General features: G+C 37.8%; 1 protein-coding gene across 1 annotated transcript in view; it reads left to right on the forward strand.

The window, feature by feature from the left end:
• Positions 1–14,355, forward strand: part of CNTN5 (contactin 5) — a 723,666-nt gene that overhangs the window by 664,980 nt on the left and 44,331 nt on the right. Inside the window, exons 18-19 of the mRNA XM_088140604.1 lie at positions 6,291–6,449; positions 7,781–7,930. Of these exons, the coding sequence (XP_087996730.1) occupies positions 6,291–6,449; positions 7,781–7,930 (309 nt within the window). The remainder of the gene's footprint in view (positions 1–6,290; positions 6,450–7,780; positions 7,931–14,355) is intronic.

A 14,355-nucleotide genomic window follows, 5' to 3' on the forward strand; every position in this document is an offset into this window, starting at 1 on the left:
CTATAAAGTCTTGTGTGGCTTGGGTCCGTATTACCAATAGAACCGTCTTCTCCACACAGAGTCTGCCAGCTCTATTCTGTGGGATCAAACTGGAGGCAATGCTTCAGGTCCCCTCTCTTCAGATTGTTGCAGGCATTATCTGAGAAGTGAGCTTTCTCTGTGTGGCCAAAGTCTGCATTGTCTCCAAGGTTTTACAGTTTAAGAAAGCTACAGAGGTGCTGCTGTTTTACTGGGTGGGGTGGGGTGGGGTGGGGAAGTTGAGGAGCTGATTACATTATGCTGTTTTAAATGGTGATTGTTTCTAAGTGGTTGCTTCAACTGTGGTTTCTATTAGATTTATGTTTTATGGGAGCCACTCAGAGTTTGTGGAATTGGGTAAGATATACCTTGTGAAAATAAATTAAAAAACAAAATAAGCCAAGCTACTTGCAGGAATGCCCACTCAACTACATACATTGACGTTGTCAATGAAAAACTTTCTATGGGTCCTGCCACAATCAAGTCACAATCAAGTCAACTTTCTCAGTCGATGTGGCCACATTATGGATCATAGTGCCATTGAAGTTGAAGCAAGCCCTCTCCTTATTACAATTTTGCAGGGGATTCCAAACATATTTATTTCCCCAGGCTTTCAAAATTCTACTGCTTTACTGTTGTTTTTAATGGATGCTTGTACAGTACTTTGTAAGTCACTCTGTTAATTAAGGGAGCAAGTGACAAGCAAACCATCACATACAAACCACAATGGCTGGATTCATGCAGCACATTAAACCATACCCAACAGCTACATTATAGATTGGTGCAATTTGTGAAACAAACAGCAGGATGAAAATCAAAATTCATAGAACTTGACTCAACAATAGATTGTTTTATATCAATATTCTATAGTCATTCCTATTTAAAATGAAATCCTGTTGATGGACAATCAGTGCTCTTTCAGTAAGCTTGGACAAACAACCAAAGTTCATTAAAAAAAGTATTTTCAATCAGACAATTCCTAATAACATATTCATGATAGTGACTGTCAGCCTTGCCTGCCAACTTCCTTCTCGAGATACAGAGTATATTTATTGAAAAGAAAATCCTGCTTTCAGCGCAGAGATTAATGCAGGCGTGTATAGAAAGCTAGCCAGAGCCTCTTTCAATTCCTTCTATACATCAGATGAATTTAAAGATCAAAAATCTACCTGGAAGCTGAGAGATTTTTTGAAAAAGGGTTAAAATTCTGTCCTGTTGAGAGAAATAATGAAGCCCTGAACATTACTTTCTGCATACATTTTTTGAAATGAGTCAGAGCAAACAACAAGCACCACTGTCTACAGATTACAAATGTAATAAACTCAGACAATGTGTATTTTAAACAGATGAAGAAAATGCATTGCGGACTTACCCATGCTGGGCCTTGGCCATGGCCCCTTGATCAATAAAAAAACATCCGTATGTATTAGACTATTAAGTTTGGGGTCTTTTTAGAAAGCCATATGGTCATAATCTGAAATGTTCAATGTGAAGAAGCACAGGAGCCTCTGTCTGTCTGTCCATCAGCCTGATAACTCTCCAAAAAATCCAGCCAGAAGAAAATCCCACAAGGGCAAAGCAAGTGGGCAGCAGCTCCAAACATGGTCCCCTTCTGCATTCTCAGGACCTCTCCCTCTCCCCAGTCACGTGACCTGGATGGGAACTACTTTTAAAGGATTGAAAAGAATTCCAGAAGCTATGATCTGCATGCTTCCCTACTGTCAGAGCCCTTTGAGATAGACCAGGTCAGGAAACAGACACCACATGAACTACTGAAAGTCTCCTTTATTGTTGTGGAGTATAATAACAGAATCTTAAAAGCCTGACAGAGATTTTTCTCTCTCCCTTCTTATCCTAAACAGAATCAAGGGGGAGAAGTCTTGAGTTTTTTCCTCACTCCTCCTGTATGACTGGGCCAAGCTTATGTTTATATAACATTTGAATTCCTTCATTTGAATTACTTCTTCAAGGCCATATCCATACTCATCTATACAGGTAGTCCTTGACTGCAATTGGTTCTGGTGAAATGGTCACTAAGTGACACGGTCAGTAAGCGAACCACATGACTGAGAGAGAGAGACATGCTGCAAAGATCACTGGTTGCTGCTGTCTCATTCAGATAAAGCTCTCTTGTACAGTATCCTGTGCCTGAAATGTCCCCCCCCTTTTTTTGCCCCCTTGCAGGGTGGAGAGATTGTTTAAACAAGCTATCTCTTGCTGAGCTGCTTTTCTCCACAGCTCAGTGCTTCCCTAAAAAGTGCTAACTGCAAGTTAACAAGCTCAGCTCCAACCTTAATTAGTTGATAGAACCCTCCAGCCAGCTGGCCTCTGCTGCCTGAAACTGACCAGACCTTTATCAGTTTCACACTGAAGCCTTTTGTGGTTGTAAATGCAGGCATTGATCACAAAGTTACTTTTTCATCACCTTCATAATTGCAAATTGTTGCTATCCGAGGCAGTCGCTAAAGAAAGACTACCTGTATTAAAACTGGTCTTTATGTATGCTTGTTTCCTCTCCCTCCCCATTAGTTTTCTTTTTTGGGTCTTTGGGTTATTAGCCTGAGATGATTGACTGTCTTGCTACTGGTTCCGCATAAACAATTCTGGGCACGGAACAGGAATTCCATCTACCTGTCTCATTAGGTCCGGCAGGAAAGACATGCTTCTGGTCCTGTCAGAGAACGTCATCTGATGGGACCTGGGAAGAAAGCCTTTTCTGTTGCGGCACCTGCCCTGTGGAACATCATCCCCACAGAGGTCAGATTGGCCTGGACCCTACTGTCCTTTCATAAGGCCTTAAAGCAGTGTTGTCCAAACTTGGCCACTTTAAGATGAGTGGACTTCAACTCCCAGAATTCCCCAGCCAGCATGGCTGGCTGGGGAATTCTGGGAGTTGAAGTCCACTCATCTTAAAGTGGCCAAGTTTGGACAACACTGCCTTAAAGATATGGCTGTGCCACCGGCCTTGGGGATCTGGATGTGCAATAGAACCTATACTGTGATTGTGTTGATTGTGTTAGACCTTGGCTGTGGACTCTGTTATTTACTTTTTAATATAGTTGTATATGCTTTTTTTTTTATGTTTTAGATTGCACTTCGTTCTTTTTGTAGTCTTTAATTGTTGTAAGCTGCCCAGAGTCATGCATTTGACATGGTATGTATGTATGTGTATGTGTGTATGTGTGTACACACACACACACACACACATATATAAAATAAATAAAATAACATTTAGATTAGGTTTATATCAGGACTTAAATGTAACCAAGTTGGATCCAAGTTTATGTTAATAATAATATATTATTTCCTAACATTAGCGCTGATGTTTGCCTAAAATTTTATATGTCCAGCTTGTCATGTATCCATTTTGAGCGTTTTACTGTTCTATCGATCCTTGTTTCAATCAGATGGATTTATGAAAATTGGGTTGATTTCTGATAGTTTTTATTAAATTATTTTTGCTTTCTAAGTCTGTGTTTTTCACACTTGGCAGCTAAGATGTGTGGACTTCAACTCCCAGAATTCCCCAGCCAGCATGCTACCCAAAAGAAAAGTTGTCAATGGTGGCAATGTACATGCATTTCCATGCATGGAGTTTGCTTCCATGGACATAAGAGCAGATTTTTTTTTTTTTTTGCCTGGATTCTACCCCTTCCTCTTCTTTCTCCAGACACCATTAAACACTCTCCTCCCACTGTTTTAATTCAACCCTAGGATGAATGCTGGTTGAGTTATTAAGTAGGGATGTTTTTCCCCCTTCCTCTGGCTAATTGGCGTTTGCTGAGGGCTGTTTTTGCAAAACAAAACTTCACACTGCCTTTGGGTTTACTTTAAGTTTCAAGTAAGAGCCTTGTCTTCAGCTGAGTTTACTGAAGTTGTCATAGCTAAATAGTGAATGTAGTAGATCGATTAGGGGTTAAACGCAATGGATCACCACTTCCATTAAGTGGACTGAATGGTTGACAGGTCCAGAGGCAGGGTGGGAACAAACAGGTCTCTGCAATATTCTCATCATCCTTGATCTTAATCTTCACCCTGGACTCAGTGGCCAAGAAGTTCTTCACGGTGGTAGTCTCATAGACGGAAGGAGGACTTCCAGGGGTTAACCCTAAAGATGGTCAGCCTTTGGGGGCAATCTCAAACTGCTTCATCTGGAGACAAACATTACATTTTCTAATGACTCAGCTTTTAATTTAGGCCTTCCTATATTATCTAGTTCCTCAAAGTTCCAACAATAAACTTGCCAATATATTTTCCCACACATTTTTAAACCTTTAATTCTGTGAATGGTGTCTTAATTTCAGGAGGCAGGATGGGGAAACAGACATGAACTGCCTTTGTAAAGTTTGTAAGATTATTTAAAATATCTTAGAAAGTACAGGAGGACTTTGGCTGCAAATAATATCAGAGTTTCTATGAGTATAACCACTGCATATTTTAACCATGTCCAATTTGGCTGATATTGCTGTAACTGTACATGTTTGAAAATATTCTTCCTGTATTGTATTCAGAAGAAGAATGTTGAAATTCAGCTGGAGACTTTTTTTTAAATGCATGGGAAGAAGAATGGCTTAACCTTCTTGAGTTCCTAAATATTTATAATATTTCCAAGGAAAGCATTGTTGGCATTTGCATAGAAAAGCAAGCAATAAATTGTAACCAAAAAAAATTGTTTTTGTTACTTATTAGCTTCCTCTTGATTTTATTTAACGATGGACAGATAAATTATCCTGTTGTGTTTTTTTCCTACTAATTCTCATTCAGTTTGATGCAAAAAATACATTTCTTCTCCTGAAAGCATTTTATGTGACTTTCATTGGGAAGATCTTTCATTCCTTCTTGGGAAGTATGTCTCCCTAAACTGTGGGATTGCGTCAATGTCTAGAATAACTTCACATTTAAAAAGTAAACCTGATGTAGAATTTAATTCTAATTGGAAACCATTCTGGGGTGACAATTTTATACATGGAAACATCCCACCACCAAAATTTGGGTTTTAGAGTTGATGATTTGATGTATAATTTACGGTATTGATTTAATGTATACTTTACTATCTATAGTCTTTTTAACTGACTTGAACTATGTTAACCAAGCATTTTTAGCTTGCTCAGCAGGGACACATGGGTTCTGATTAAAAAATGGTTAGGAAATATCTTAGAATATCACAAACTTCTAATGATGCATTTGGATATATAGGTTTAACGATATTACAGATGTGTTGTTTATCCACCCATATTTTATTATCTGTACCTGATTCTTCTCTATCATCTATATATAACAGTAAAATTGGGGGGGGGGATTCTTATTGTAGTAGTGGAAAAATATCAGGCATATTTTTGCATCTTTACTTTGTATCCTTACTCTGTGGAAATTAGTAGGACTTGCTTCTTAATAATTATATGATAATGGTTAAAGATACTTTCTAGACTAATAATGGCAATTATAGACTAATAATGTCCTGCAGGAGATATTAGCCTGTAAACATTCCTTTCTAATTGATATATGTACCAAAAACAAAGCCCAATTAAGTTTGTTTCACATACTAATAAAAATGGCCATAAAGCTAAAGCTTTTTATTTGTTAAGTTTGTGAATCACTCCCCAAAAATCTATAGCCAAGAAGTGGATCTCCATAAAACTGAGAGAACCATGAGTTAGGATTCTACATATTTCTACCTGTATTCTATATATTTTATTTATTTTACTTGCATGCAACTTTCCTTCCAAGGAATATAAATGTGCACAGTTCTTTTTCAGCTATCTCTCCATTTTATTTTCACAGCCTGATAGGATGAATCATACTGAACATGTTGGCTCAAAGAAATCCAAGACTTTCCTAACTGAGAGAGGATTTGAATCTCAGTATTTCCTGGCCCACATCTGGCACAGTGATCATGACAGAGCCCCTTAAAATATCTTTAGGGTTACAGTGCCACCAAATTATGCTGGTAAAGCCAGATAAATTAGCAGACTAGATGAGTGTGTATATACAGAATTGTAATTGTTTACTGTTATAATGACATATTAACATGTTTTTTTTCTTTGTAGTATTTCTTTCACTTTTTTGTTAAACCACTTTCTATGTGTTCTTTTTTCCTTCCCAATAATAAAAAATAATAATAAAAAAGACTTGATGCGTGTGTTATTACAAGTATATGTGCACTACAATAATAGTGATTTGAAATCAGTGCATTCAATCTTCCTTCCTTCCTTCCTTCCTTCCTTCCTTCCTTCCTTCCTTCCTTCCTTCCTTCCTTCCTTCCTTCCTTCCAGGTCCACCTGGGCCTCCTGGAGTTGTCATAGTTGAAGAAATCACAGAGAACACCGCAACCCTTTCATGGACTCCTGGAGCAGACAATCACAGTCCTATCACTTCCTACAACTTGCAAGCACGAAGTCCATTTTCACTTGGCTGGCAGACTGTGAAAACAGGCAAGGGATTTTTATTTTATTTAGCATTAATCAAGCTGGTTGAATTGGGATTCATTAGTTACTTGAACTGAACAGTCTTAATATGGAGAAGAGGAACTGAAGGACACGATCGCTTTTTTCCAGTGCCTTTTCCAGTTCACACCAGTGTATGGGAAATTAGCAAGACATGGTTTTTCTTCCTTATTTTATTTGGTAGTTTCTGTCCATTTTCTTTTTGTACACTTTTCTGTCTCAGTGAGAGTGAAATGAACTATAGCAATCCAAAGCTGGTATAGTTCTTCTATCCAGGTTCTATAACATCACAAGGACACAGAAGTGTTTTGCAGAATGTGCTTTCATACTTTTTTCCAGCATAGCATGCCTATAATGTATAGATAATTCCTCAGGATTAGGCACAAACAAAGAACCAATCAGAGACCAGCCCTCATCAACCTGAACCAATCAGAAACTACCTTGGCTAAAGGCCACTCAGAAGTGAGGACACCTGGCTATATAGAGAGGAGCCCAGTCAGTCCCTGCTCACTTGCCTGTGGTCTACATAGCAGACCACCTTACCTCTGAAAATGCCAGCCACAGTTGCCATCAAAGCATCAGGAAATCTGTTCTCTAGACCATGGTCACTAAATCCTGAAGCCCAACAGATACTGGCTATGAAAGCCTACACCAGTATATAAATCCTTTTTTGTGTGCCTCCTGAGTTGAAGTTCCAATGCTGGAAGAACAACAGTTGTGGACTCTTCCACAATCTCACTGAAGGTATGAAGATTGGTTTCCCCTCCTCTAGTGGGTCCCTTTATCACCTCTTTACTTTTCAAGAGGGATATTCAAAAGTCAAGTCTAGGGTTTTCTCATAAGGCTCATAAGATGGTAATCTTAATCAAAATGCATTTCAGGATAAAACAAGGTGGAAGCAGCACTCAGATTCTCTTCTGATGCCATGCCACCAAATACACAGCTTTAAATAATTTAAAGCATAAAAGAAAAGGTGGAGAGAAATTAAAAGATAAGTTTATCCCTAATTTAAATTAAATGTGTATCTTTTTTTCTTAAAAATAACTATTTAAATAACATTTCCCTCTCCAAATGGTGTTTAAATATTTATCTAGATATATTTAAACTGCCAAAATCTGCACTGCAAAGTTTGGAGAAATTTGGAATCTGTTGGATATTTGATCATGAATCTGAAAGAGCAGATCTGTATAGAAATTTGCAAAGATCAAATTCTTCATTGTGCCACCAACTCTGAGTTGTTTCCTCTAGCTTCAGTTTAGTTATTGCGGATAAACTCTAGATTGCATGCTTTTAATGGAGTACTCCCTTGTTCTTCACAGTTCCTGAACACATAGGGGGTGACCTGGAGTCTGCCATGGCAGTTGAACTGAACCCTTGGGTAGAATATGAATTTAGAGTTGTAGCAACTAACAAAATTGGAACTGGAGATCCAAGCACACCATCTAAAGTGATCCGAACCAAGGAAGCAGGTAAGAACACCTTCTAGATACAACAATTTTAAAATGATTGAGAACCTGGAGGTACCTTGAGGAATAGCACACCACTGTTGTGCAAGCTTTTATGGAAATCTCAGATACAAGCTGAATTATTGGCTAGAGCTGAGCAAAATGGGTGCCTGTACCACCTTAGAGAACAATGTACTGGCATTTGGCTGTACTGTCACCTCATTTTTCTTTCACCGAATCTCTGATTTCTTCCTTTTCTGTGATTTTAAACAGTCCCCACGCAAAACACTTTTCTGCCTGAAGCAGGAAGTAAACATCTATTCCACTGGGACTAACACTTAAACACTCTTGGCTTTTATCTATCCCCATTTCCACAGCATCATACATTTCTATGTATCTATTTAGGCTATCAAGTCTAAGCTTTGTTCAGTACAGAGATCCAAATTAAATCATTTTCAGCAGATGAAACCATCAGTTATTGGTTCTAATAGCAAAATACTGTTAGATATTCTTTTCCTGACTTCCAATTAGAATCTGTCTTCCTGTATCTTAGGTCCATTATTCCATGTCCTGCAGACTGAAATGATAGAGAACCAAACTTGACTTTATTCTGTGTGATGTCCTTTCAAGCGGTATCATACCTGATCATCTCTTCCCAGTTCCTTTAATCTCCTTATTACCCTTCTCTGAATCTATTTGTCTGAATGCTTCTTTAAATGCAATGCTCAGAACTAAGCACAGTAATCAAGGTGGGATTGATCACTCTCCAGGTGGGCCTGGTAGGCATTATGGAACTCCTTCAAACCTTGCTTCTTGCATTTGTGGCTCCCCAATAGTACATTGTTGCTTTAATCATTTTATATTAGATTTTTATGCTTTATTTTGTTCAGTTAGCTTTGCTTCTAGTCAGCTTTGCACCTGGCAAATTAAAATGCAATATTATTCTGCCTCTCTTGTTTATCAGTGTGACTTTATTAACAAGATTTTAGTCACCGAGGGCTGGTTTTCCTGATATGCTTGCCATGTAAAAACCACACAAAATGTCTTATTGTGTGCTAGAGGTTTCTTCCTGTAAAAACCGCTCCAGCCTGTTGTACTCTTCCCAGCTATATTGTTTAAATGATAGCGCATTATTTTTTATTACTGATCCATTCAGTTCACAGTTCTATTCCTGCTTTGCTTATCAGGTTGTTTTTTGTAATTTGGACTCAGTATCTTTATAGGAGTTCAGGATCTACATCAGGAACATATGTGCATACATACAGTTCCTAAGCTACTCCATTTTCTCAGGACCTCTGTGAGGTAGGTTAAAGTGAGAAGTAGTTAACATGTTCTAACCTGTCAATATTCGTCTGGAAATGTGTCTAGAATCATGCACAGTGCTCCAAGTGTGGTTTTACCAGTGCAGAGAAGAGGGGAAGAAGGGCTTCACATGTCTTCTCCAACCTGTCCAAACTGGATTGCAATCTCATTCTTTTATTTTGGCTATTGTAAGTTTGTGTCATCTATCCATTTGACACAATGTGTGGATGACACAAAAGCCCATTGTTCCAGTCAAATAGATTAATGTCTATTAAGATGAAAATCTATTTCAGTGGTTAAAGAACCAGAGAGAAGTTTGCCAGATTGCTTTTTGTTCTATGAGTCTTCCTGGGTGTAGATCTGGCCAAGTGAAGAAGACAACTTTAACACCATTCTGGAATATTATGGAGTAAAGACTTTAGGAAGGAAAATCCAATCCATCCAGAGGTTTTGATGCAGTAAATTATAAGAGTGCATTAAAGATATTACTTTATTGGTGTTCAAGTCCTTATTGATTTATACATGCATCCACCCATCTATCAGATTTATATTCTGTCTTTCATATAGGAGCTCAAGGCAGCATACATAATGCTCTCTTCTCCTACTTTCCCACCAAACTGTTAGGGAGATTGGGCTGAGAGGAAGTGAATGATCCAAAGTCACCCAGTGAGCTTCCACTGCTGAGAGTGGAATAAAACCTGGATCTACTAGATGCTACTCTAACACCTTATCCATTATATCCCATGCTCTTTGAATCCAATTTTTTTTTCTAAGCCCAACGCCCATCTGGGATTTGCTTACTGTTGTGTTTTTGAATAAATTAAATACTGTACAATTTAAATTCTAGGTAATTTCAGTGCTGTAGATTGGGAAGTCACCAAAACCTCTTGGAAGAAGGCAGGGCCAAAGGTCTTCTGGATAAATGCCAAGAAAACTGCAAGGAGGTGTCCATGCAGTTACTAGGTTTTTGAGCTCCATCATGAAAGAATATTTACTTTAATCTGCATTTCAAATGACAGATTCTGTGTCTGAGTGAGCCAAATGTGTTCTAGACAGTGAGCACATAAATTTCACTGCAGCTCGGGTTTTTAAAATTACATGTCATAGGATTGCTACAATTTCAGAAAGGTATTTGAAAGCCTCTAATGCAGTTATTTGTTAGACAGTCAAGTTGCTTGATAGATGTTATTTTTACATCTTCATTTCATGTTGCTTTTAATACTTTCTCCTTGTTTGGTTTAGAATTTTGTCCTTGTAAGTTTTCACATACAATCCACATGCACAAACACATACTCATACACACTCAGTGGTCTGATTGGAATTTTTTTTTTTTTTTTACTATTCCTCCATTTTCTGTATAGTGAAATTTAACTATTTTTTTTTTTTAATGCAAAACCAGCTTTCCTGCCAAGGGTTTTTCCTTCTTGCTATATTTTCCTCTGTTCTACTCTAGTGAATCATTTCAGCCACCCATTTAAATGAGGCAGAATTCAACAAAGTGGAAAAAAAGGGAGGCTGACACAAAGATAGGGTATAAATTAGATTTTTTAAAAAAAGTATAAACAAACGATTTCTCTTCCTTCTTGTGCATTTTATTTATTTTCCTGTAGTCTAGCAATAAATCCCAGTAATTTGGGACAGATCAAAAGTCAAAGAAGCAGAGCTCCAAAAGGTCTACTCAATTACCAAAATGTCTACTGAACAGAGTGCGCACATTATATATAGACTAGCCTGGATTCAATCTCTGGCATCTCTAGTTTAAATAAAGTAGAAAAATCATGCATTGCATAGCTTATAGTATCTTCCAGACCCTTCACCAACAATAGCCATAGGAGGCAGATGTATTTTCTTCTCTGTAATATAGTGATGCGTTGCATCTGTGAGCATGTGTATGCATATGCCCTTTCTCCCCAGGGATTAATCAAAGTGGGTTGCCTCTGGGTTAGTATCTGTAAGGGCTTAATCAAGGCTGCTATGTTGCTTCCATGTATGCATCAGAGAGAAGGTTTGATCAGGGTAGGTGCAAATATGGAGCCTCTATGTGTGAGTGAGTGTTTCTACTCTCCCACTATGCTGCAACTGGTGTTTTAGTCTGTATGTGTGCATTGAGAAGCATAGGAAAGGCTGCGTATCCCCCACTCCAGGTCACATAACTAGAAGAGAAGAGAGAATGAGGCTTAGAATGGAGGTGTCAATGGCATTCTGAACCCGTGTCCAATTATTTTTCCCATCAGGATTTGTTTTTTTCCACAGCTGCTCAGCAAACCCAGCTGAGATTTAACTGATTTAAACTAAGATTTAACTCAATCTTTCTTTTGCCAGCTTCTCCCACCACTCCAAATTTGGTCCATTGCAGCTGAATTTTCAGAAAGTTCTCCTGCTGACAGACAGACAGAGTTATGAGTATTTTGTATAATTTATTTCCAACATTCTGATGGGTTGAAAAGAACAAAAAAGAATCTTGTAAAAGAGGAGCAGGGAAACCTGGAGAACAGGCATTGATCAGGACATTTGAGCCTTCCCCAATCTATAATAATTGACCATGCTAGTTAAGGGTGATAGTAGATAACAGCACTACTTCCTGGAACTACCCAAATGACTTGTGGTGTTGTATGATCACCTGGACAATCCAGAAAGCTGATAAGAAAATCTCTAAAAAAAAAAAAAAATCAATCTACATAATTTACATGTTGACAATGACAATTGAGGACTTCTATTTATCTTGCAAACCACATAAAATAAATGTAACCTCTTAAACCAGTTTGTTCATGGATTCCTTAATTTTTAAAAGAGAGAACGGCAGTGGAAAACTGACTAAGGCAGGCAGTAAAACCGAATGAATTTTAATGAATTCACAGTTTCATAAGGGTAGAGTGGCATGGACCTTCGTTTTCTGGCAATCTGTACACAAACAAAACAACCAGCGTGTATTTGTTTTTACCCCTCCGTTGGCAGCCATACATGCTGTAAATGCTCTAAATACATAATTGCTTCAGACTTTAATGTGTGTTTTGGAGCATGATAGCTTATAGTCTATATAAATGTCAATAAATCGAGTCACTGCATTTGTTGAAATCCATTGAAGTAAGTGGCAGAATTGTCAAGTTTGTCTTTGAACATGTTTCTTGCTGACAGCCTGGTTAACTGTTGTTTCAGGTTCAGGTTCAGGTTCATTTCTATGTTAGTTTTTTTAAATATCCAGATTGATGGGTTCTCAACCTTTTGAGGGTTTTTTTTTAAAGGAAGACAGTAGATGAATGGCTTTTTTAGTTTTCACTGTTTATTGTTGTTCTGAGAATTCATAAATGCATGCCATTTCAAAACTTGCCTTTCCCTTTTGTAACAAAATCTGTCATTCTCATGATATTTTTGGAAAAGCTTCACACACACATGGAATACTTGATGAATTCATCAGTTTTATGCAACTCATCATCTTTAAATGGCATGAAGAGACTGCCAAAATTAGAGTCTTCAGTGGAATGTGAGGGCAATCTGCATGTATTCCAACAGGGTCTTATCAGATTAATGAGTGGCATCAAATTGCATCCAAGACTTTCCAGAAAGTTGCCTGGATGAGTAAAGAATTAAACAATGATTGGTTCTCCATTTTTGGAAATATAAAATCTACTCTTCAATCAACATCTCTCCATTCATTGGCAAACAAACAGTTCCCTTCATAGATGGAAAACAGAAGACAGACGGCCTTGGTATTAACTAAATGGGAAATAATTTTAGAAGATGTTTTAAGTAAAAAGAGTCTTTAGAATCCAGTTTGGGTAGGATAAGTTAAAGCAACACAGATATACATATTCACAGTATTGGTTCATACATCAAACTAAGACAAAAAATTACTTTCTTGGCGCTATGTGTGTGTGGAAAGAGAGAGAGAAAGAGCAGGTCAGAGAGAGCTACAATTAAAATTATCAATTAAAAGCAACCTGTTAGATGTTGTTGCTGGTTTTGTTATGTTCAATGACCATTTTATCAAACCGTCTCCATATTGTCAGCACAGGCAGTTCCGTACTTGTCATGCTCCTACTGATTCATATTTGGAGGTGTACCAGTTGCAAAACAGGCACACGGTAACATGAATTTTAACACAGAAGACATTCCATTGAAACAGCTGGCCATTTGTGGCCCTGGGGCATGGCATCAATTACATTATCTATTCATGGAGAAGTAAGATTCAAAATTGAGTAGGATCAGAGTTTGCCCTGCTAATCGTGCATGCACACCAGATTCCATGAGCTAATAAGATGGTGGCATTTATCAATAGCAGCATGTGTCCAGGAATTAAGGAGGGCAACGAGAAGGCCGGATTCCAAATTAGATCTTCCAAAGAATAAAACAAGAGTAAAACACTTCAAATTAGCATTTTTTTTAATCTTGTTGAAAATAGTTTCCATTTTTCCACAGATTTTGATTAATAAGCGGTGCTATAAAATCATATTAGTGTAAGCTATTTACAACATTTGAACTAGAATTACACTCTTCCTTATCTCTCCTTTTTCTTTTTCTTTTTTTTTTTTTTTTCAGGCTACCACATTTATATACGAGTTAACTAACACTTACTTTAGGAACTACTGCACATTTCTAAATCCATAATAAAAAAAGAAAGGCTATAGTTCAGTGGTAGCAAATATCTCTGCATCAGAAAACAATCTCTGGCATTCAGAATATCAATTTCTAGAAAACTTCCGTATGCCGTAGATCACACTTCCCCAACCTAGTAACCTCCCTATGTACAATCTGGAACTTTCAGAATTCTTAGTTACCATGGACTTCAACCTCTGTTCAGCCATGTTCAGAAACAAATGGCAATGCATAAAGACAAATATATCATCTGATCAAGGTAACTGTTTTGTTTGCAAAAAAAGCATTTTTTTCTTACTTACAGCATCTTCAGATAATGGAACTAAATATTTATTTCAAACAATGGGTAGCAAATTGCCTACTGGTGGACATCCTCATATCTGGGGAATCTCAGGTTTTCCTGATGCCACACCCCCACCAACACTGGTAGGCCAAGCTCTATATATAAACAGGGAGCAAACCCCACCCTTACTTGCACTGATGATGGGTCATGAAACATCTGTAAGCAAACCACCAAGCTCAGACAGCACCAAGAATTCCCCAGTTCAACCCAG

The sequence above is a fragment of the Python bivittatus genome, unplaced genomic scaffold, assembly GCF_059951505.1.
Source record: "Python bivittatus isolate LINGU-HERP-01145 unplaced genomic scaffold, Pbiv_v1 ctg000340_np1212, whole genome shotgun sequence".
NCBI lineage: Eukaryota > Metazoa > Chordata > Lepidosauria > Squamata > Pythonidae > Python > Python bivittatus.